Genomic DNA, 24,547 nt, shown 5'->3' with positions numbered 1-24,547 from the left:
ATACACACCTTGCTGCGGGGCATGACCATCAGATCGAAGGAGAAGACACGGGAGTAAAAAAAAAACATAAACAAGGGACCGGACCCGCCGCTCATTGTTGACACGGGCCCTTCCGTTCTTCACCAGCCCATCAGCCGTCAGCCATCAGCCGTCCCCCATCCAACGTGGACCCCCCCAAACAACACATTCGAGCTTGTGCCTCTGTTCTTCATCACCATCACCAGCTTCATTTTTTCCTTCTGGCCGTGGCCCACTCTCCCACTCCGTATACATATTGTACTTTCTCTTGCAATACCCCGTCAATTGCTGAAATTCGCTTTATGCGCATTCGCTTTCAACCTATCCACCAACATGTCCAACCACAGATACAACTCTTGGCTTAAGACCAAGAAGAAGGGCGAACTCGAGAATCTTGCCGAGTCTGTTGGTCTGTCAGAGTATGTTTATACTTCACTCCGATCTACTGATATACGTGCCATTTGCGCGCGCACCACCCGTTCTCCAATATTGCCTGCATCACCTTTCTTTATTCTTATTCTGCACCCAAGCTTGTCCAAGCGCTTTCGCGACGCGCCCACTCTACCATTATGACCCCTCCATGCGATCAATGAAACACTCTTGTGCTGACACGAACATACAGTATCGACGGCTACAAGAAAGACGACCTTGGTGTGGCTCTTGATAACTTCCTCACTGAGAACTCGACGCGCTTTCTAGCCAACCCCGAGCTCGCTGGCTACTTCAACAGTCGCTCTAAGGCCCAAGGATCTCCTGTCAAGAAAGAAGTGTACCGTGAAGATGCCCTGAAGGTAGTCCGAAGACGGCCTTCCAAGGCCGTAGAAGAAGTAACCCCCGAGTGAGTGACCTCCAGTCATACAAGAGTCTATGGCGTGTTTTGCGCTTCTTCTGAATTGGGCGCGCGCGACGATACAAATAATGCGTCGCGCGTCGCGATTGGAGCAACTAAGCTAACATGATAATTTCTGAACCGTAGAAGCGACGATGCCTCATCTCCCCAAGCTCCATCGACAGCACTCGTCGAGACTCCTGGTCGCGCTCTGTCCGAGGTCGCATCGCGCATCGCGCTTCCAGCGACTCCCGCTGATGTTGCTCTCGCTGTTGATCGCTCCACTAGTATTGTGCGCCAGCGCGTCTCGTCACTTTACGAGGAGAGTGGAATCACCGAGGTCAGTCATGCGACTCGCGACACTCTCAGTACCGTCACCAGCATCCTATTCTGTGTCGCGGGCTGGGAGCTTTGGAACGTTCGACGCGAAATTCTGAGCAATGTTTACGCGTTTACAATTCCCGCCATCAGCACACTCGGTACATCGGACTACCCTGTCTATGTTCCCGATATGTTCCTTCTTCTGACGTCTAGCTTTTGGTCTCCAGCCTTGACTTGGATACTGACCAGCGTCGTCATCCCCTCTTTTGCTGGTTACTTCTTCAACCTGAGCGCGACAAGCCCCCCACCTTCGCGCGGACGCCCTCGCCCAAGCCATGCGGACTATGTCGTCGATCCCTTGACTTTCAGCATCGTCAAAGCCTTGGTTTCATTCGTTGTTTACGGGCAAGGCGTTAATTTTGGCGGTCTTCTGAATGACCTGTCTATAATGCGCCTCGAGAACGCCATCTATGGCGGCTATAAGGGTATCCTGACCGGTGCTGCTGTCACTGCCGTGGTCAGCATTTATGATGCCGTTCTGAGGAAGTAAGATGTTTCGAGGAGAGCCCGGTATTATACAGGGTTACTGATTTTCAACAACCTCATATACGATTTGGGAGACAGCAGCAGAGATGACGAGCAACCCATATCGCTCGTATACTCAGCGACACTCGCTTGAGTTATTCAGTCTTGCCGTAACTCGGAAACTTGCATTTGGGCGTCATGGCGTTGGTGGGGTTTTGAGTGTTGAAGGCGTCAAGGGATTTTGATACCTCGAGGATAACTGTGTTCTCTTGTCTTTGCCTCTTGAAGATGGTACTTTTGGGTTAAGCAAGTCTTCATGATGCGCCTTTGCCTGCTCGTCTGAATCGTTCAACAGCCCTTCGTCGCTGAACGAAGTTGAATGTGAGTGACGGGGCAAGGAATTCCCCGGCAACGCACGAAATGGCGAGCGCATATTGCTCTATACTATATTGACGGCCAGCCTGGACCTGGCATTTGGTTCTTTTAGATTGATATTTTGGTGTCGTTCTGAGTTAGGACATGGAGACCGGTTAGTTGGAAGAAGGCGCCTTCAATTGAATGGATGATGGCTTAGCTTATAGTTGGGACTTTCGAATTATGAACAGATAATATGCCCTGAATGACTCTCCTTCTACACCTCTTGCATTCTAAGAGGATACTGTTCCTCGAGATGAATCTATGTGTGAGAATGATTTGCGCAAACAACATCCCATCACCTTCTTGCAAGATATGAACCACGAATGAGCTAGGACAAGAGATGCCTCCCTTTCGCTACTGATACTTACGGGGCAAATATAGCTTCAAGTGATATGACGGTTCATAAACTTGTCGAAATCAAACGGACTATGGAGAAACGGATCGATGACTGTTGCTTACCTACCTTACCTCTACTAACAAAGCTGTCCTAAGAATCCAATGGATAGTGTGGGTTACCACATACCTTATGGTGTCGAAACAGCTCACGTGTAAAGTTTGGCCCCTGATCTCTGATCCTTTCTCTGTATTTTGTAGCGAATTTACATTTGCCCGAAGCAGACTTGAGGACGCAGCAAACGAGGCACATAAATTCGTTGTTAATACCTCTAAGCAGGGGAAAGACATGTGGCTCTATCGTGGAACCGACCACCACCCAAACTGAGACAAGTTAAGTTTACTTCGGATGTCGTCTGTTGAGCAACGTTTGGCCTATATTACGAGTACCAACAATCAAACCAAAAGGTTGGTTTCAAACCCAGTTAGAATTTCACACCAAACTGCCACCTCTAATACTAGATTGAATCTATACAAGTCGCACCATGTTCACATTTGTCTTCCCAAAATCCCCCGGTCCAGAACGCCCCGTAGCATGCGCGGAGAACCCTTCCGCGTTTGGTCCTGGATGCCTCGTACCCAGAAACAACATGCCACACTGATTGAGTGACAAAAGTAAAGTAAATAAAAAGAACAGAGAATTAACAGACAAGTTGAAAACAGTGAATTTTGGGTTTCAAAGATGCAGACAACCTCGAATGATTCCCAGCCAAGACGAGAGGGGGCGAATTAGGACCATGTTCTGGAGACCGTTGGCCGAGAGAATACCCAAACATTGGAAGTGAAGAAATAAGTAAGGTATGATAAGGTTCAAATAATAAAGTGTCTAGGTAGTTCTAGGACAAGTTCGCTGGGTCCGTAAACGGAATGCAAGCCGGACTAAGGAAGGAACTGGATAAAATGGATGCATAGAAATCGCGTCATCTCCCTCATCGTCATGGTGGTACTAGGAATCGGATGTCTTGCCATTCAGTAGTCGTGGGTATATTTGTACAGATGCTCCTGCAAATGCATATGTGCGTGGTGATGTCTGTCGTGTGCGCTGGTAGAGGGAGGACATGTAGCGTCGCCTTGCTCATGACGGCGACAAGGTTGAAGAGGGACTTTGTCTCGCGTCCCTAGACTCAAGGTTTCTCTGAAGGATGTTCAAACTTGATGGGATGCACCAGCATACCACGCAGACACAACCGGCCGCTGCTGTTCTCGTTCATCTCTTCTGTCTTGCCACCTCTCTCCCGTCCCTCATTGGCACGACCTCCATGCTTGCCACGGCCATCTAGCTGGGCATAGCCCAACCATCGGCGCCACATCAGACCAGCGAACTCGCTGTTAAAGTACCAACTGGTGCCCTTGTGATTATGCTCGTTGAGTTGGTCAAAAGGACTGCCAGGACCAGATGTCGAGTGATCACGACCAGCGTTGAAGGCTGCATCAATTTCACTGAAAGGGTACCAGGCTCGGTCGAGGAAAATTGGGTGTGGGGCGTACACTCCCTTCATACCATGATGCAGCGCAACGGTTGGAGGGAACATCTCGGAGAACATGGTATGGTGGTACCGCCAAACCTCTTCATGCATGGACATCAGCAGACGTCGGCTGAGACGCGATGCAGTAATGATGGCGCATCGTCGCGGAGGAGGAGCCTTGTAACCTGTAGCATCATCCGAAAAGACCCAGCCAGATTGCTCGGTGTCGAACAGTGGGTTGAGAGTGATAATATCAGCCTCTTCACCAACGCCACATTTGGATCGATCGGGAGCATCGGAGCTGCATGAAGGGGGCATCATCGACTGACCCCACTCATCATGTCGTAGCTGTTCCTTGCCCTCGAACGATAGCGGGCCGAAGATGGGAGCGCGACCTGAGGCCAAAGTGTCTTGCTGCACAGTTTGAGAAAAGTTCTCCCAAGTGCCATGGTAGGGAGGAATATAGTAGCGAGCGCTGCGTTCCCAGAGAAGGGTTCGAGGCTGCTCCTTGGCCCACTTGCCTAGGCGGTCAAAGAATTCGTAGTAGCTGCCCAGATATCGCATATCCATCTCCCAGTTCCAGTAGTGTTCATACTCGGGGTGTTGCATAGCGAAAACTTGGAGAGGGAAGTGGGCGCTACGGTAGATGCCGTGGATATCGGCACCACTGGGGTTCTCGATCGTCTCGCCAAATCGTCCAGGGTACATGAGTCTCATTTGAGGCTCACTCCAGAGCGATACTAGGCCTCGGAACTCAGCAGGGACGTTGTCATTAATGATACGCTGTACAGTCCACTTATCAGACCAGATGGGCTCATCAATGTTTCGCACCTGCATCAGAAAGTGAACCTGGTATTCACCACCTGATCGCAGGGATAGCTCGCTGATGAGCGCCCGGAAGTTCAGCACAGCTAGTTCAGTCCACTTGAAGCCGGTGTATGTTCGAACGACGACAGCAATGCGTCCCTTCTTGTCGCTTGTCTCCGAGAGTTCCTGAGTGTCAGGGTTGACCTGCTTGAATCTATGCTTATTGGCCTTGTAGCAGTCTTCCTGTGCATCTGCCCAGTTGACATCGATGTAGTTGATTTTCCCAGTCTCTGCCCAAACATGCTCGTTACCAGACGCCTCGGTGTCCAAGCCAGTATCTAGACCACCCTGGGCTCTGCTATAACCCAGGCCGTAAGGTCCATACCGACTGAAACGATCGAAACAGACGTCGTCCCTGAGTCCGAGGAGCTTGTACGAACCGATGGCGGGATCCGGCATGTGCTGAGGAACACCATTGTAAGCATACAGATCAGGAGCAGGTACCGTTTTCTTGGAATCGAGATAGCAGGTCTTGACATCACTGCCATGGTCGTAAGGAATGTACTTCTGAGGCTTAGGCACATGATCGCTCATAGTGGGAGAGGGCATCGGAGCCTTATCAGTAATATTGGGATATTCGGGAACAAGGTTGGCTTTGCTGACAATAGTCCGAAGACCGTGGAAGTACCCGTCGAGGCTGAATACATAGTTAGTAAAAGTATTAAACTAGACTGTTCAACGTACTGAGGAAATCTCAACCAAGGCATCTTCTCGAGTTGCGCAGCAACTTCTTTCTTTTCATCAGCAGTAACATATTCGTTTTCAGGAACGGTTTCGAGCTTTCCATCACCATCCATATCACCGGTAAGCATTACAACAGTTTCGCCGTGTGTGTTCAAGACGGTGGCGGTCGCAATGGGTTGCTGAGTCTTGGTGCCGCTCATCTTTCCAACACTGTAGCCAGAATTTCGGGATTTTACAAAAACCAGGGTGATGAGCACAGCCACGCCAAAAAGCCAGGTCAACACCCTTCGGGCATGGCAGGGGCCCATAAGTGATCGCATACGAAGTCTGGGTTTCTTCGTTTTTTCTGAAATGATGGAATAGGGGAGAAGAGGATCGATCTTCCTGCCCGATGGGCCTCGCGAATTATTGTTGTTGCGGGCGGCCATGGTGACTGAATGGCGCCGCTGCATACTAGGCTGAAGAGTCTGGCACGCTTAGGCCGAGGGGTTGTCGGTTCACAGGAGTTTGTACAGCGGGTGCGTGGGATGGTAAGATTTACTGGTTGAGACAGGTGATGGCGAAAATTAACTTGTATGCGGAGCGAAAGTCGTAGTGGAGCCGGCCGACATCGAAGGTTTTATTTCAACAGGTTGAAGGTGAAAGTAACGACTGGCAGTCGTCGAGATATCCTGGAAGGTAAGTCGACGAAAGATATTATCCGATAAAGGGCGGAGGATGAGTAGGTGAAAAGACTACCTCGTCATCAGACGACGACAGTGAGATCAAAGGAGGTGAGGCTGAACAGCACAATCGCACGGCGCGACGCAAACGATTGAAGCAACACGGGAACGGTGCTTGTCGAATTTGCGATTAGAAGAAGAGGGCGTCGAGGAGAGTGACGAACAGGCCGAGCGATGAGCGAAGGCGTTGACGAGGGGGAAAAGAAAGGAGGGGGGGAGTAAGAGAAAAGAAGTTGACCAAGAAGAGATAGGAGGGAGAAAAAAAAAAAGCGAAGCCAGACCAGGCCAGGAGAGGAGAGGCGAGAGCAGGGGATTATGGACACGGGACAAGGGGTTGCTATCCAGGACCTTGCAAAGGGCGATAGGGGGACGAGGGAGGAAAGCACTCGGGGCAGGTCTCTACCTACTGCACAGTACAGCTCGGATGTACCTACGGATGGGGCCCGCTAGGTACGGGGCTCCGCTAAAGAGACCGGGAAGGATGGATAGTGGAAGGGGTATGGAACCTCATTTTTAGGGAGCAGGGACAGTCTTCTGTAGGTGACATTCACTTTGTATCTCATACCTACCTAAGCTAAGGGGGTGTCAGAAAACGTCTGACGTGAAGATCTGATTTTGTATGGTAAATGTTGATTCCCGCGTCAGACGTTTTTTGACACCCGGCGCCAAGGTACGTATGTACGGTAGATGCACATTGTACTGTGTTATTTGCACCCATCTTCTTTGACTGAAGGCCTCTCTAATTTAGACCTGCATCTGGTGGCTGTCGTCGCCTAGGCACTCAAGAACTTCACCTATGCCCCGGAGAGCCCGGGACACACGACTGCAGACAGGATGTTTATAGCTGATGTAAAGAGCGCCCATCCAAAACAGCGTTCGACGGATCACAAGTAGGTGGCTGTGTTGAGAGCTCATGAGGAGAGGCCATTGGCAGAGACTCGGGGCTCAAAAGAAAGAGGAAGGAAATAACCCACTGATATCAGAGACCCTAGGATATTTGGGGATGCGCAAACTGTACCTACGCTGCACAGTGAATGTCGGACAGTACATGTAAGGTGTCTTCATCTTCAGTTTCGAGACCACCTAGGCCTGCAGGGAAGCTTGTACACACTTCCAAAAAAAGCCAAGTCTCGCTACTGACAAGGGGCCCAGGGAACTTGGGTCAACGTCAGGCATTTGGAGAACATCGAAGAATTTGGACTGGAACAAGGCTCCATTCAAGCTTTAGAGACTGGATACCAAAGGCCCCAGAAACGGCAATAAGTGGTTCACTGGCAACTTCTTCAGCTCGCATTCAGCACCAAAAGGTACCTAGATTTTGCCGAATCAACACCTTGAAGAAGGCCTTTTCCCTTGACGCTCTATTAGACGGTGTTGCTGGGGGTGGGGACAGATGTCCAATGAGAAACACTATATCCTTCAAATATCCAACCAACGATCGAAATCAAACGCCTTCGGGGCATATCTGATACTCAATTGGCTGAGCAATTTGGATTTTGGCAAGTCCCCGCTGATCTGACATACAGTACTATCGATGGCCTTGGGAACCAATCCGTTGCAGCTCTACGTTGTAAACAATCAACAGGGCCGTTATTGCTATGGACATGACAATGTCATCGCCAGCTCTACTGCCGCCATCGCTACCGCTGTCCTGGGGACGGGCTTCTGATGCCTCGCTAGTCGTTCCCTATTCTCTACCGACGAGAGGACAGGACAATTGTTGTCAGGAACAGTCAATGGCAATCACTTCCAGCTAAGCCTTGAGTCCTTGCTTGACCCAAGCCTTGCATCCCCTGTCATTGCGCCATATCCCAGCAACGTTCTGTCGCCTCCATCCCAATCAGAAAGATTAGAACGCGCACTGGGGGCTCCATGGAACATGGGCCCGTGGGTCTCCGAGCGAGGGCCAGTCCGCCCCTATTGTTAGAGAAGGGAGAGGCTCTCGTGGCTGAATATGGCGCACTTTGTCAATCATGAACCCTCTGAGCTCAAACATTGCCATGCTTGCCTCTGGCGGTGGTTGCGCGTCCTGCAACTCCTGATCGGCGTCTAATTCGAGACCATGGACTCAGCCGCCTGTCAATCGACAAACCCATCACCGGCGCGGCTCTTGCTTTGTGTCCTAGAAGAGGCATCAAGCATAGAACTTGGAACTGTCCCTGTCACACTGCGACGTCAGCAGTGTGTACCTACCTATGCTGAGATCTCCAGCTAGAGACCAGCCTGGAAGTCAATGGGCTCAAGGCATGTCTCACTGGCAAATGAGTGCCGAGAGCGACCCTCCTCTTTTATGCTTGTTGGCATCTCATTTCGACCCTTTCCGAAAAGTCGTCACTCCAATTATACGGTAGTAAATTAGCTCTGAATCGACGACAAGCCGTTGAAACAATCCCTTTCTTGCGACATAGATCGATGTCGTCGGTTTAGAATCTTTTGCTGAGCAATCAGACTAAAGACATGAGTCGGTGAATCTTATCTACGCAAACCCCGATTCTCTCCCCCAGCCACGCCCCCTTCCGTCTAGTCGAAGGACAGGGACACACGATGGGCGAGGGTCCTCTCGCCACGCGTCCTTAGGGTCTACTCCAATTATTTCTTTTCCACGGGGTCAAATGGTTTATTGTGACTGTGGGCATTCATAACGGAGAATTGTATCAAGTAAAACTGTTGGAGATTGATGCACACTGCTTCATTCTGTAACGTTGGTTGCGAAGCCTTGTATGCCGATCCGATCCAAGACAACGTCAACGTCAACATCAATCTGAGAATAGCAACCTGACCCCCACTGTCGGCCTTTTTCAGGGTCGGCCAGCGTACCGATTTGATTTTACAGAGTCTCGCGATTAGTCATCTAGTCTGCCGTGGTCTAATAAATGCACATCTAGTTGATTCTACCCAGAGTAGAGCAACGGCGAGTTCACTCATTTTCAACCAACCTGTTCTGCGATTCAGTAGAGGCGAGGATCCATGACCGTTGAAGTTTGAACTGTCTTCTTGGCCAAGCTTTTAGCCATGGTTGCATCGCGAGAAGTCGCCAACGCCACAGGTGCCACCTCCAAATGAAGTTTAGCGACAGGGGGCTGGCGAGGAAAGTTGACAATAATAAGCAGCACATGTTATCTCAGATGAACCAAGGCCAGCAGCAACAGATTGCCAATGCTCACTTGCTGACACGAAGTCAGCAGCCGGCGTTTTAGTGCGTGCAAGGGGCGAGCGAACCAGTTCTGCAGATGCATGCATCGCCTTGCCTAAGGTAGTCAGGTTCTTTCTGCTTACGGAGTAAGAAGAAGATGCAAATCGCTGACTTGTTAATTAGCTCATCGTTCACTACGATGTACCGGTATTATTTTGTCTGTGGATATTAACAAAACCGCCGGAACCGCCCGTGACTCAGCATGTTCTATTGTTGGAGATGCACTACGCAACGTCGTAGTTATCACTGTGGTATATGCTCCACGACGGACACCGTTCACATAATGTCCCCGTTCTCGTGTTTCGTCCGTGTAACGTCTTGCTGGCGATTATGCTGCCACAGGGTGGGCTTGCTGACTGGGGATTGTACTGACTATGGTGTGTGGGTGGGGGGGGGGGGGGGGTTTTTCCCGAGTCTACTTGAGGTTGTGCCGATGTCGTTACAAAAGTATAATGCATTATCGTATCCACTATGTTTCTTTATTACCTTGAATATGCTTGATATTTGAGATCCGATGCCTTCGTATTCTTAAGCGAGCGTTTGGCTTACATCTAAAGAGGACCCGCCCTTTTCTGATCAACATATTCCTTGGCGGTTAGCAAGTTTATCGCTACCTGAGGATGATTGACTGGGTCGTGGTCATTTCCTAAAGTCCCCAATCCCAATTGATACTAGAGGCAGCTGTTGTGAGAATCCAATCTCCAAAGCTATGCAAGGTCATTTCAAATGGAGCGGGTCTCGCGGTAAGGCCAAGTTGAAAAAGCTGGTGTTGACCAGTCACCACGCGGCAATTGACCGGCCCTGCATCGTTATCAGCTTATTTTGGCGTCTTGAGCTAGGAATTTCTCATATCAACCACTTAACTCAACTGGGGTTGAGATTGACTTGCGGGCCGGAATCCCTCAAAATCTGGCCCATACTATTGCAAGGTAGCTCATCATGCTGCGTTGCGTTGCTCGCACGAACTCGACATGAGGAGAAAAGGCATTATTGCGTTTTGCAAGGTGTTCATGTATCGTTCCCTTAACCCTATTGTATCATATTGTATCGCATAGGCCAACAGGCCAAGACGTATGTTGAGACTAAGGTAGTACCATGTAACCTTGAATTCAAAGAAAACAACGAGCACATACTGGAAACCTATGGTAAGCCCAACACTAGTTAAGCCTATCTTTCTGCTACACTCCGTATGTGCATACATTTCTATACACTGCACCCTTCCCACTTTGAAGATGCCACCAAACAACATGGCTTGCGTTGATACAGTTATCGGTCGGTTACATCTTTCAGTAAATAGGTAATAGTTCGTGGTAATATCAAGGCCCTGTAGTATAACAGTACCAACGGGGAAAACATTGTAAGGCTGGCTTATTATTATCCCCCAGGGTCTTCGGTTCCCATCTGAATAAGGCTGGGGTGAACGGCAAACTTTGACATTTCTCCCATGATGCATTGCATCATAATATATTGATTGTATCTATCACATGCAATTGATGGTTCATGGATGCAACATCTTTGCCGTCCATTTATTTTCTACTAGTTCATCTGAAGCGACAACCCTATTTGTAGGAAAATCAAGGCTCACAGAAATGCGAAACAACTTCACCACTTCACTTCTATGCCCTTATTAGATTCTCATTCTGCTCCAAATGCTGGCCATCCAATCTCATTATCCTCGGTACAGCTTGCGCCTATATCTGACCAATGATATCCCCGCAAGTTGTCCCTATCTAGTCCCATTCCTTTGCAAGAATCAGGTCTCACGGCTTATGTTTCGGCTCTGCTGTTCTGGACCACTCCTGTCAAACGCGAAGCTGGGTCCCAATATTTGAGCGCTTTTGGGTCGATCTGTATCCATATCATGATCGGCTTTGGCCTCGTTCTCATCCTCCTTAGGGCCCTCTAGCCTTGCTTGAGTTCTCTCCCGCCAGCCTTTCCCCCATCGAATTGCAGCCATGGTAGCCAGAGCTGAGCCTATCAAATACGCTGCTGAGATGGTCGAAAACCATCCAATGCCGACAGCCTCGACAGCTGGTAGAACTACGGCTGAAGCGATGCAACCAACCAGATATCTTGCGAAAAAGTTGGTTGCAGCCACCTCTGCCCCATGGCCAGGCAGGACGTCGAGACAGTAAGTGTTGTACGAGGGAAAGCAAAACAATTGCGCCACGCCCTGTACGAACATGGCGATGACAGGCACCGGGATACCTCCAACCTCCCTGTCGACAGTCCAGCCATATACCAGCATGCTTCCCGGCATGATTGCGCCCATGAAAGGCAGAGTAGATCGAAGTCGATCTTCTGGTATACGGACACCTCCACGTTTCTTGATCCATCGCTTGGCCATCATGTCCGCCCAGTGCCCCCCTCCGAAAGTCCCTACCAGGTAACCGAAGCCGGGTGCCAGGTAAAACAGACCCGACAGCAACGGCGAGTCGAGCTTGAAGCGGGGATTCAAAACATAACGGACCGGTGTCAGGAGGCTGTACATGTTCCAGGTTAAGGATGCACTACCACATGCCACCAGCGCAATATTGAAGAATCGAAATAGTCGTAAGACTCGCATCGGGCTGATCATGCCGAGAACCTTCAGTGTCCTTTTCTTGCCCGAGAGGCTTTTCAGATCGTTGATCCTGAGGTGATGAGCTGTTTCGCATACAACAAAGTACACGCCGAGTACCCCGGTAGCAGCCAGTCCCGTCTGAAGCCAAAAGATACTCCTCCAGGACGAACTATATGTTACAATAATGCCACCCAAAAATGGTCCAAATGCAGGACCAACAAGTGTGCCGGTCAGAAACCATCCCATTGCTGCACCTCGCTCTATTGGACGGTAAATGTCACTATTTCTTGTCAGCATCACTGATTCTCATAGCACTCGTTGCTATTGAAGCCCCGTGAAGATCGAGCTGGTCATTTGAGCAAACAACCAGACTCAGAGGTTGGTTGCTCAGAGCACAAATACTGAGCAAGTCGAGGTTATTTTTGCGGTCACCAATAAGATGGCTCACTGTCTTGCCTTTGGCCTGGGGTTCTTTCAAGGGCATGGGGCAGTTTATAAGTCGAAGAATGGAAAACCTGGCAACTTACCCAATGCATGCTGGGCCGATGAGAATGAAAGCTGTTCCCCCAAACGCCGAAGCTGCTCGAAAGACAATAAACGAAGTGAGGTCAGGAGCCAATGCAGTGGCTAGGCTGAGTAAGAAGAAAATAGCTGAAGAAGACAAGGCTGCCTGTGGAAATGTCAGTGTTTCTCCTGCTCTTATGGACACTGCGTCAAAATTGGGGAAACGAGTTGACCTACTGGCTTCAGCCAGAGCACCGACTGAGGCTCACCACAAGCACTTACACTCCGCCTTCCATAAACCTGGCTCATGGGTCCCCAGAATAAAGGTGATAACGCCATAACAATCATGTAAGCTGCATTACTGAGATTTATAATGCTTCCCGTGCTGTTGAAAGTCTTCGCAACCTCGGGTGTCGCTGCTAACACTGAAGTGCTCGATATTGGCGATAGGAACGCCCCAAATGACAGCACGATCACGACAGCAACTTTGCGTCTTGAGGAAACTTTGTCAAAGATCTCATCACCTGCCTCGCGGTAAGGCACATTGCCATCTGACGCAGTGATGATGGCAGCCTGTTCGAACGCATCGTGGCCAGATATGTGTGATATTGTGCGGTTGATAGCGTCTTGGGTTGGGTCTCGGGCTGCAGTCTGTGGAGAAGATTCTTCCTCGCTCATGGTAGATGATGAGATTTCATCCTGTGAATCATGTAATGTCTTCGGCATGGTAATCGGTGGGCTCTAAATGTTGATTTGGGTTTCCGGAAAGAATGTGGATTTACATTCCCGCTTCAAAAAAAAAAAAAAAGACTAAACAAATCAATATTTCCTAGATATATATGAAGTCAGAGCAATAAAGCAAACGCGATAAAGAATCAGCAGCTACAAGGCATCTTAGCACACGAAAACTCCACACGAGGAACATGCAGACTTCGTCCCTAAGAGCCCTCGATTATTACATGCTAGCAAAAGCAGTACCATACATGGGATCATCCCCTCTCCACTTCTTTATCACTCTTGAGCCCAAGTGATCGATCACATTAATACATACATGTATAGTCGCCTGATGTGTCCGTATATCCACATCGCATCTATTCACGATCAGCTACATTACCGAACACCGACATCCATGACCAAACGGAAGAAACGCGTCACTTCGAGGCCCCAGGACTGGGGACACTTGCGAGTGGCTGTTTGAGAATTCGGAGTGCATTCCGGCGCAATTTCTTACGCTGAATTTTGAAATGTTTTGGGAATAAACCGGACATCGGCGCTGGTCTTCAGGTGCGGTCTGCCGGGTCGGAATGGTGCTTCCGATACGGGTCACTGTGGACCCACTTTTTGTTCGGGGGTACCGTTCAGGCATTCCGGGATGACATGATTGCCTTAACAACTCCAGCATAGGTACGGACAGGTAGATACAAGACTGGTCGATGGGTTTTTTTAGCGGATCAAATCTCTGTTTAATCTTGTTTCTTATTCTTATTACAGCGCCTACAAGCAAACACCCAAGTTGTAATACAAGTTCTGTCATAGAATCAGATGCTAGAACGCCAACTCCTCCCAATGCCTGTGTATATGCTTGTCCAGTAGTCTCACCGAAAAGCCATGCCTCCCCAGGGTATTCTTGTACCTAAATATGCGTCCCACAGTTCCTCCGTCATTCTTCCTAGGCCAACAACTTCTGCACACGATTCTGTAGTACTTTATCGACGGGTTGACTGCTACGCTGCACAACCACGTTTTCTCTGCCTCCAATTGTAACGACTCGAAGCCACTCCGGGGCGACATCGCTGGCAATCAAACGCACGCAAGCTGCCCCCTCCTCCTTGGAAACCGGAACCCGGAGAGAGTCTTTGAGCTTCTCGAGTATCACTGCCATCGTAAAAGCCTGTCGTGGTAGGGACATAGGGTTGGATAGGCTCAACATTGAAATGGTTGCTGCAACATCGCCCACGCGGTTGAGGGCCGCACGTCGCTGAAGCTCGGGCCCAGAAGGGGGAAGGGGTTCGTTGGCTTTAGCTAATTGTTTTAATCGTAACCGATCAAGCAGGCTCATCTTTGTGCCATCTGGGTTGAGGAGGGGGTTGTTGGATGCCATGTTTTGTCTTGCTGCCTTCTCATACTGCTTCGTCACAATGCCACTCTTGAGCTCTGACAACGCACGCTGTCCTTTGTTGAGAATTGGATTCGCTGTTGTTCTGTTGTCCATGTTCTTTATCTCCACTTGCGGAAGCTCGTTCAGCGAGAGGTTACCCAACGGAAGGTCAATGTCCATTTCATCAGCAGACCGTTCGGTGCCCAATGCTCGGAGATTGATCTCAAATTGTTTCAGCAAACGTTCTTCATGGATTGGTACCATGTCGATAGGAGAGCGCTCAACACAAATCTTTCCCCGGCCATAGTCGGCAATTATGAATGGTGAACGAGTGTTGGTTTTTGTCGAAGTTTGTATAGCGATGCATCGTCGGATATCCTCGATAGTAACATGCCGTTTACCCCACGTCTGGGAAATGTGTGGCGCAAGTGTGCGTATATCGATAGGTGAATTGTTGCCGTTATGAGCAAATTGGATCATAATTGTCTTGACAAACGACCGGTGTATGTCAACGAGCTCGGCAAGATGGAGAGGAAGTGCATCCTTGTCGACCGTCTGCTTGCGCTGAGTTTTGAAGACATTGTCGAGCTTGGTTTGCACTGTATTTCCTTGCCTCTTGCTCTCAGAAAGAGGTGTGGTCCCTATGGGCTTGTGGGCAGCTCTTGCCCTTGAAGGAGTTGCCTTTGCAGTTCGTTTCCCTTTTGGTACATTCTTTTCAACCTGGTTCGTAGCCAGTTCTTGGTTTCTTGATACGGGCTTTATGGGCGTGGAAAGTTCATCATCACTACTGGGTGCGAACGAGGCAGTCCGAGCCTTGGTTCTCGGATGGGTATCTTCTCCATCTGTGGCCGCTTTCCGTTTCCTGGTGATTATCGAAGATGCAGGTTGGGCGACAATTTTCTTGGTAGTATCGTTTGGGGTGTAAGTTTTTGAGACACGGGCGAAGTTGGTAATAGAATGGCTAGCAGAAAGCGCAGCTTGGTTGCGCCTGGCCGGCCGAGGCATCCTCAAGTTTCTGTGAGAGTGGAAACACGTGAGGAAACGATTTTAAGTGAAGGAGCAGATGAGAAAATATCGAGAACGATCTTTGCAAGAAAGGAAGTCGTGGTCATCAAGTGAAAAGACCCAATCAAGGAAGTTGCAGTGAAGAAAATTGCTGAGATTGGGAAAGTAAAGGCGATGTCTTGGAAAGTGGAAGTCATATCCACAGAAAGATGGAATGTGCTCCGTCGTCAAGGGGAACGCGAAGATCTAGGCGCGTTCTGGCGTGCTCACCGCGTCCCAGACGCGTAAAGCTGTTCCACAAACTCGCGAATAAAGTTAAGTGGTGCATGGACCACTCTAGGTAAAGTACAGACGGCTGAGGCCCAGTATTCGCATATGCGATGGTAAGCTGCTGTACTCCGTAGGTGTGTACTAATTTAATACCTCAGAAGTATTACTACCTTAATACTATCTACCTTAGTACCTACCTAGGCCGATGCTGTTGTATGCAGGTTTGCATCTCGGCTCCCGTTGCCTAAATTTGGTCAATTTTTGCCCTGTCCGAGGTGTCAATACGAATCAGCATCTCAGGCACAACTGATATCACTATGCTTCTACGGCAGTGATGACATTTTTATAGGAATAAAAGATCCTAAACCTTCCATATGTCTCTATGGCCTCGAAAGACGGTATAAGTGCTAAAGTCTGCCTGTAGCCCTAAATACAAGGGCAAAACGAACGTCTTTGTACATAACCCTAGCCATGCTCCCCCAACACTGACTTATTACCAGTAAAACTGTTCCTTTACAAGACCAAATCAAGTTAATTTTGATGCAGTGGCCTGATGGGCAAGCATATATACTTATATATCTAGAGTATTTGGGGTAGTCCGAAGGCAGCTCAACCTTTCTGTGTAATATGGTGGTCCAGCAGGTCAACCAGCGTTACTTGATTCTGAGTAGTAGTGGATGTCACAATATCCCTTGGGTACAAATATAGGACAAGAGCGGCAGTAATTGTTAGCTCTCCAGCCTCATTCACAATATTTCAGAAGAACCAAGTGACAGCTATTACATAACTGATCTTCTAGAAGAGATATAAAGAACGGCACCTAGTTATAGAACCTTGCTTGCTCCTTGGATCAAATAAATGCGCCGTTGTCCAAAATCCATGATCCTCGTGGTGGCTTGCATAAAAAACAATACTTTGTACCCCAATTATTTGATTTGTACCAAGACTCTGGAGTGCACTAATATGATATCGTGATAACGCCGGCAGAACAAACTGCAAAACAATGAAACTTTCTCTGAAGGCAAAACAGAAAAAAAGGCCATTTTTAAGTATGAACGGGGTACATGGGTAACGAAGCTTCGCCAGAGCCATTTAAGTTTCTCCGGGCAACTAGAAGACTTACAGCTCAACGGCGGCCAGACGTGACCCAATGTTCGGGCCTAAAGCTAACAGGACTGGGTGGGGGGGGAGCCGGTACGGTATAATCATCCTCTTGGATGTGATGAACTGGAGTTGAGGGGCGGTTCGTTTTGGTGGAAAGAGTAGCAGTGATACTGGTATAGAGGAGGTCTTGCGAAGTGACGACTCTCATGTTGCGAGGCGCACCCTGGATTGAGGACGAGTGTTGACCAGGCATCTTCCTTTTTCGATTCAGAAGACAAGAAATAGAGTAAGATTTCTGGGTGAATTCGCTGTTAGAAGAAGATCCATTGATGCGGGCGAAGCTGACTTAGAAGTCAAGAGATACAGTACACACCAGAATAGAAACAAAGCAGCTTGCGTAAACTGTGGATATGTGACGGAGCTAGCCCCAGTATGACTTTGTGATACACGTCAGGTCTGGATATCGTATCTTTAGGCTCGAGCGGGCACTGGTAGCAATGCTTCTTTTCCTGTCTCTCTTTTCTTGCTTTTCTTTTCTTCGTCCTACTTCAAATTTTCTGCGCTGACCTTAGGTTTCGAGATCGCCAGGGAAGGGGTATCTCAGCAGCTGGGATATCGGCTAATGGTTGCTGTTGCAAGGATGAGACCAGGACTTTCAAGGTCCAAGTGAAAACAACTGAAAGATCTTGCGAATATGCAAAGCGGCCACGGTCAAAGGTGGAGGCAATAAAAGATTAGTTTAAGCTTCTCAGATAGTTACCCAGGTGAGGTTAAAGGTGGGTAAGATATAGGAAGAGAACAATCCGGGGAAGAGGGCGGACGGCCAGTTTATAAAGGGGAGAGACATTGCTAGGGACGGAGAGAAACGATACCTACTAGGTAGGGATGGGATGGGCTGAGATAATTGAGGTACCGTACTGTACTATCAATGCAGTCCAGGTACATCATCTCACAACCCAACCTGGGCCTGAATTGAACGAATACCAACCCAGGTCCCAACCAAAGCCAGGGCAGACAAGGGCGTTACTGCCATTGCACGATATCGACGCCGTCAATACGTTATCAGCGAACGGCATTGACAGGGCGAGCCGGCCTGTGAGACGACGACATAACAAGTCATCAACTTAGCAAGGGCAAAAGCGACAAAACCTGGGGAACAGCCAACAGGACGGGTGCCATGTCTTGGCTTTGGTGCTAAGGAAGCAGGTACATGTTTCTACCTGACTAGGTATCCATGCACGGCACCACGGAGAAGAGGACACACACCATGTATAACATCCCTGACCTGGATATCCGTAGGTATGTATGTACTATTCCAACGATTACCTTACCTCACTCACCCCCAAAACCCTCGTGCCCACTTTGTTCAAGGTTTGCATTGTTTTGGCGTTTGGTACTCCGTAGTGACGAACAAAATCTACCTACTTATGTAGGCTCCTAGGAAGGAGACCAGAGACCACTTCCGCCCATCAGAAATCTTGGTGTGTATGGTCGAAGCTGTCTTGACATGATAAGCACCATAGCAAGATGGTGCAACATGCACGGTCTCTCCCCTAGGTTCCTCAAGAGCCACGTTATCGAAGGGAGATATAGATACAAGCACTGACTAGCAACCCAGTTAAGTCCACTCAAAAGAAAGAAAGAAAGAAAGAAAGAAAGAAAGAAAGAAAGAAAGAAAGAAAGAAAGAAAGAAAGAAAGGCAATGGAGTTGTGACTCTAATTTTGCTGGTTTACAGCCAATAACTGCTTCGCCGGTGACTGCCCTGCGTCATGCCGATATCATTGGAAGGACTTCAACCACTGAACAAGTGTGTCGCTTACCAGGATCACTCCAAACAAAGGTATGTATCCCAGTTCTGTGATGCTGCCACCTAGCACAGAAAGAAAACAACAAATGCGCCTACCAGTAAAAGGGGAACGACAAGGCGGAAGGCCAACGTGTAAAGAACGCCAAAGGCTGCCATTGTCAGTTGAAGCATGAGGCCTCGGTTTGTATCTCAGAACCCACACAGAAAGAGAACACAAGTACCAGATAGGTATGTTCATGATCTCACGATTAATTACGAACAAGCCAGCGTCAACACCAACTTTCTGGACCACAGACATGCGAAACGTCAGTGAGGAAAATGCATTCCATAGAAGCTTGTTTCTTTTGGGCGCAATTCTGGATTGATTGTGGGGCCCATAGGCCTGTTCCTGAACAGACAGGCAGCCCCAGCTTCTTAGGCAGTTCAATGTATTCCAGAAGGCCGGCCACTCGGCCCAAGCAAAGAGGCAGGCGAGATTTTTGTTGCTAGCACCGTGCGGTTTTGCCCCTGGTACTCCGTGGTTATTTGTGATTCTTAGTATCCAGCACTGACAGCAAACCAATCCTTGGTCTCCGTGTAATGGATGGACCACAATCAAAATGACGGCCTTCACGTCAATGGTCCGGAATATGCACAGTCAAGCCGCATTGATAAGAACTCGACACTAATTCATTTAATCACACCCCTGGCGCTGTTCAAAACACACACGACCACGTCGAATATGCTCAATGAACTGGTTTGGCTAGGCGTGACGATACGTGCCACAACCTGAGTTGCCTGCAATCACAGCACTTGAATGTCTCTGACATCCAGGATAGCAATGGATGTCTCATGACATAACGGGCACTGAGGAATGTCCGTGCAACAAACAACGCGGCAATTTACCTCCCAAACAAGGGAGATAATCACACTTTGAGTCAAAAGGCGCCAGAGGAATCACGACTGTTTTGATAATTCAAGTCACTGGAAGTTATTTGTTCAGTATAGGTAGATGGCTGAAAGCCGTATATATGTGCATATCCGCTCAACGCAATGTCAGGCTGCTTAGCCGTAGGAGAATTTGTTGAGGGAGACGAGGTAATATGAGGTGTCCGTTGCTCCAGCCTACCATTCCGAGAAGCTGGTATAGCTTAAGAAAAGCTATACCAATAGGTAGACTTTACCCGAGATGATTATGGAAGGCTCAGCGGATCAAAAACTATACCATAATACCTGAAGAGCAAGAGATTCAAGGCCCTGGGTAATGGACATCGTCGGTATTGAACCATACCTGGGCACCAGGCGAGCGAAAGCCCGTTTTGTGTGTATGAGTAACTGGTGAGAATTCAGCTTTTATTCCGTTGTATATCTGATTTCCCCACTGCTACTGAGTAAGGCAGAGTCGGCTCCTCTGTGTCCCTATGTCAGTGCCAAAAGGACGCGACATAGCATCGCCCCAACGGGAAATCATTAGCGCCCCGGCACACCCGAGAACTGGCTCGTCGTGAGAATTGGTGAGTTCCAATACTGGCCTTACCCATCACTCCACCCATGCCTATCCTGTCGTATCTTTTCTCAGCAGGTAGCAGTTATGTTTACTGACTCCTAGTTACTTGGCTGAGACGGGGCTCGAAAGGTTGGTGGGGCACCGGAAGATATGTCCATGGTGGGGAGGCTGGGGTTAGGGGGGGACCTGTAAGTTAGAAGTGATACTGTAATATACAAGTGTACTCCGTACTGTAACCGGGATCTTCCAGGATTTCCTAAATATGATAGTTGACGACAATCCATATACCTGGGTTTCCAGTTGAAGTATATTTACCTTAAGATCAGGGCGAGATTAGCCAGGGAGGGAAACATAGATACCCATACGTCTAGATGGTGGTTCGTACTACGGATAGGTACGATGAATGAAATTTATGGCAAGGAGGACCAATGGACTTGGAAAGCGATTTCGTAATGTGAAGTACGCATAGTGCATGTTGCCGCTTGTGGAAGGGACAAGTATTGGTTATAGAGACTTGGAAGCAGTCGAGAAGGCTGTAACATTATGCGAGCCTGGATGTTGAAGCCTTGACAATCTTTGCAATATTGGCTTGTTCCTCGAAAGTGGTTTGCAAGAAACTGACGCCTTGCTATTAGGTGGCCGTTGAAGTTATGATATACGATGAGACGCACGAGAAAGTGAGAGCATGCTCGTTACTCATTGACTAACGCTCCCAAAACGTGATAGATTCTGGACTCCTACTGTTAAAGTGTTCTGATCGCTCGTCAAAGGCCTTGCAACTCCATTCTGCTGTCTCATTCATTTAGTAACCCCGAGGGCCCTGCCGATGTCATTACGACTTCTTGTCCTTCCAGTTATTGTATGCAACATTATAAATTATTTGCTAGGTCTGTTTATGGTTATGTGCTTCCAAGCCATGTCCAGAACAGCTGTAGATAAAGAGTAAGTAGCTAATCAAGGTCTGCTTATGGTTCAGGAACTGGAAGAAAGGGCAGGCATCCGACTCGCTTATGAAATGACTGGGATGGTCTGAAACATACAAACAGTATAGCGCTATACTGGGAAGGCGGGCTTATAATCAATCCATATGTCGTTGATACCGTATTTGGCAGAGCGATATCACGAATTTACTACCATCTACGTTAGTGGTGGTTCCACACAAGACAATTCATACTACCTTACATCAGTTCAGCAGTGATGAGGTACAGGGCCCAGAATCTTTCCAATCACACCTGATAAAAATAGACAGGTAAAGCCTAGCTCAATATTGATTATATTGATTATATTGATTAAAGCTTTGCGTCCTTTCTCTAGGTAATAAAACAGAGGAAGTCATGAGACCACGCCAAGAGTAATAAAGGCAGTGTCATCACGGCCGCATCATGTTTCACAAGAGCATTAAGAATATGGGAACAAGAGTCGTACTACAGGTACATGAAGAACCATGTGCTTTTGAGCCCATGTCCTACCTACAAACATAATTCTTTCCATATCATCATGCATGACAACTATTGCAACTTCCATGATCCATGCTCAGACAAAACAGGCCCCCCTTTCACCTCTCGCCTCTGTTAGCAGAAGCACTTCGCGCCGCCGTCGCAGTTCCAGGAGCTGCCTTAGTCTTCCGTCGTGTCGGCTGATAAACGTCGTTGAAGTTCATGGCAACACCAAGGAATCGCATATCTACATCTGGTTGATACGCAAGATCACCAAGGAGGATCTGCACACGAGTTCGGAACGATGCACCTAAGTGTCGAAGACGCTCTTGTAGAACGGGAAACTCGGAGGCCACGCCACCAGAACCTGTCATCGGTGTGTCAAGGCCATCGTGATCATCGTTGTGTCGTGTGGTACTTCTGACATCAGCCTCCTGACGCTGCGTAAAGTCTGACACGCTCCAGCTGTAAAGTCCGTCAACAGAGTCTCTGTAGCTAAGCATGAACCGCAAGATTTCGCCGAGCTGCATCATATATGTCGTGCGGTCGTCTTCATCAGAGCTGTGCGCACGTCGTTTTGCCCCAAGGAGACCTTTATGAGTGATGTCGTTGAGATACCGTGTATGCGCCTTGATCAGGTCATCTAATGTGCAGTCCTCCTTCTGGATCCGTTTTTGAAGTTCGCCCCACGAGGATTCGATGACCTCAAACAAGATGTAGTATTGGAGCTGGCCCACAAAGTGAATCATCTCGGCCAGAACACCGCGCGTTGACTTCCACGTTTGAGAGACGGCAGGGTCGGAGTTCTGAAGAACTCCACGAGCACCCGTCATGCACTTCCGCCAGGTTGAGAGTACTGCAAATTCTACTCGCTTGATACGCCAGAGAAAATTGAAGACCTTCAGGTATTGTCTATTCCCCCACTCTGTCACGACAACATCGACAGGTGCATCGATCTTATATTCAAGGGTAAAGCAATCCCATCCGATATCACCATGAGATAGTTGCAGCATGCGAGCATCCAGGCGTCGTAGAACCTCGGGAGAGTCATACTGGGCATTTGAACCCCGAATGGCGTGCTCCAATTGCGCTGTTAAAGTATGTCTGTACTGTGCCCCAGCTGGACGGTCAAGGTTGGCAGCCAGAGATTCCATCAGGAGCGCAATAAAATCTCCCTGCCCTAAGAGGATGTAGTTCTTAAGCGCCTGAAGATGTTTAAATAAGTGAAACTTGTTGGCCATCAAGTCAATGAGACGCTTCATGGTGGTCTTGTAAGCTTCATCGATCCAGGCTTCCAAGGTAGCTGTGTCGCCATACCTCAACTCTTTGGAAGCAGCTTTAGAGTAATCCTCAACCCACATAGCATCACCGCAGCTATGTCGAATGAAGTTTAGTGACTTGCCGATTAGAAAGACCTTCTGGGCAAAGTCCTGAGTAATGATGCTGGGGATCATGTCTGTAGCAATCTCGAACTTGTCCTCCCAGACATTGCCTGCGCCCTTAGCCTTCGCTTGGTCTTTGTCAGGAGCCTGCTCTCTAACGAAAAATTCCTGGAAAGGGTCGGACAGTTCACCGTCGTAAATCCAGTGCCGTAAAATGTCGTAAAATGGCCGTGTGAAACTACTTAAGAGTCTCTCTGCGAATGCGGCCACCACAGGATCTCCATGGGAAGAAGAGAAACTATGGATTAGGGAGACAAGCTGGCCCCCTCTGTTCTTCTCAGATTCCTCAGCAATGAGGCTCATTAACCTGAGGCCCATTGTTGCTTCGCGTGTCCACACCACACACCTTTTGAGTGTGACACCTGTTCTTCCAATACCTTCTCTTGGAGCCTCCTCGTCAAGAGATGCAAGTGCTCTTCGTATCTGAGTCTCAAGAGTTGCTATCAAACTCAGATATGACTTAAGCTCACCGTGTACAGCAGCTCTGAGGCTTTGGCCTAGGAGCCCTTTTGCAGGAGTCTTGCAAAATCCGTCGAGACCGCGATATAGCAGCGAAGGCTCAGCCAAAGTGTGAAGTAGGGAAATGATTGGCAAAGGAAGTGTGGCTGGTAATTTGATAAGATCTGATTTTGCGAAAGGTAGATTGGTTGATGATAGTCCCTGGAGAGTAAAAGGAAGATCTCTAAGGATGACCGACTCCGGAGGCTCTATTTCCGAATGATTATTTGCCAGCAAGGTTGATTTCAGTGAAACATCTCTTTTTGCCGGCTCAGGACGTGGATCCCCCTCTTTGCTGGATGGCTTGCTCTCTTTTTGTGTAACCTTTTTGAGTCCTTCGGATTGAAATGCCTCCTTGAATTGTTCCTCCTCAAATCGAGAAGCCCTACTGTTACGTTCCCGACCTTGCCGTTTGATAGCATCGCGACTGATGACGTCTCGGTAATTGGGCGCTGAAGGCTTCACGGGGCTCAGTGGGAGCGGTTCGCTAGGGTCTGGGGAATCAGCGAGCTGATAAAGGAGGTAGAGTATTGCCCATTTGTGTTCTAGCACAGGAAGCGAAAGCAATCGGGTGTATAAATTCGAGAAGCGCAGAGCTTGGGAGGGATTGCTCTGAATGAGCTTTCGTTTTATAAGGTCGGAGGCGTGGTTGACATCAGAAGAAATGGCGGGGGAAACTGGGCTAGACCGCGAATGGTGAGTTTTGGCATATTTTTCGGATACCTTTTAGAAAAGATGCATACCTATCTATTATAGATTTGACAATTTCGAAGCAAGTATCGTGACGTTCTTGCGCAATATCTTCAGGATCATTGGGATCACTAGGTACGATGTGGGTTATCAGGCTGTCAATAGCGTTGGTGATGCGATCGGGAGCCATGACGGCATCGTCGCGGGC

At 48.6% G+C, this 24,547-nt stretch overlaps 6 protein-coding genes across 6 annotated transcripts; 1 reads left to right on the top strand and 5 right to left on the bottom strand.

Annotated features, from left to right (window-relative positions):
- Nucleotides 1-351: 351 nt before the first annotated feature.
- On the top strand, nt 352-1,718 carry FPRO_08125 (uncharacterized protein; the record flags this gene model as incomplete). The annotated part of the gene is made up of 3 exons (XM_031233744.1): nt 352-437; nt 641-856; nt 995-1,718. The coding sequence occupies 3 exons, from the start codon at nt 352-354 to the stop codon at nt 1,716-1,718; spliced, it is 1,026 nt and encodes a 341-aa protein (XP_031083550.1).
- Nucleotides 1,719-3,627: 1,909 nt separating this feature from the next.
- FPRO_08126 (uncharacterized protein) lies at nt 3,628-5,948 on the bottom strand (the record flags this gene model as incomplete). Its single annotated transcript, XM_031233743.1, has 2 exons — nt 3,628-5,473; nt 5,521-5,948. 2 exons carry the CDS (start codon nt 5,946-5,948, stop codon nt 3,628-3,630), a joined length of 2,274 nt encoding a protein of 757 aa, XP_031083549.1.
- A 5,240-nt stretch (nt 5,949-11,188) lies between these two features.
- FPRO_08127 (uncharacterized protein) lies at nt 11,189-13,228 on the bottom strand (the record flags this gene model as incomplete). Its single annotated transcript, XM_031233742.1, has 3 exons — nt 11,189-12,278; nt 12,526-12,668; nt 12,785-13,228. 3 exons carry the CDS (start codon nt 13,226-13,228, stop codon nt 11,189-11,191), a joined length of 1,677 nt encoding a protein of 558 aa, XP_031083548.1.
- A 943-nt stretch (nt 13,229-14,171) lies between these two features.
- Nucleotides 14,172-15,605, bottom strand: FPRO_08128 (uncharacterized protein; the record flags this gene model as incomplete). Its single annotated transcript, XM_031233741.1, has 1 exon — nt 14,172-15,605. One exon carries the CDS (start codon nt 15,603-15,605, stop codon nt 14,172-14,174), a length of 1,434 nt encoding a protein of 477 aa, XP_031083547.1.
- A 1,396-nt stretch (nt 15,606-17,001) lies between these two features.
- On the bottom strand, nt 17,002-17,232 carry FPRO_08129 (uncharacterized protein; the record flags this gene model as incomplete). The annotated part of the gene is made up of 1 exon (XM_031233740.1): nt 17,002-17,232. The coding sequence occupies one exon, from the start codon at nt 17,230-17,232 to the stop codon at nt 17,002-17,004; it is 231 nt and encodes a 76-aa protein (XP_031083546.1).
- A 4,596-nt stretch (nt 17,233-21,828) lies between these two features.
- On the bottom strand, nt 21,829-24,529 carry FPRO_08130 (uncharacterized protein; the record flags this gene model as incomplete). The annotated part of the gene is made up of 2 exons (XM_031233738.1): nt 21,829-24,331; nt 24,393-24,529. 2 exons carry the CDS (start codon nt 24,527-24,529, stop codon nt 21,829-21,831), a joined length of 2,640 nt encoding a protein of 879 aa, XP_031083545.1.
- Nucleotides 24,530-24,547: the final 18 nt, after the last annotated feature.

The sequence above is a fragment of the Fusarium proliferatum genome, assembly GCF_900067095.1.
Source record: "Fusarium proliferatum ET1 genome assembly, contig: FPRO_scaffold007, whole genome shotgun sequence".
In the NCBI taxonomy this organism is placed as follows: Eukaryota; Fungi; Ascomycota; class Sordariomycetes; order Hypocreales; family Nectriaceae; genus Fusarium; species Fusarium proliferatum.
The sequence above is the reverse complement of the archived record's forward strand: the minus strand, read 5'-3'. Positions and strand labels throughout refer to the sequence as shown.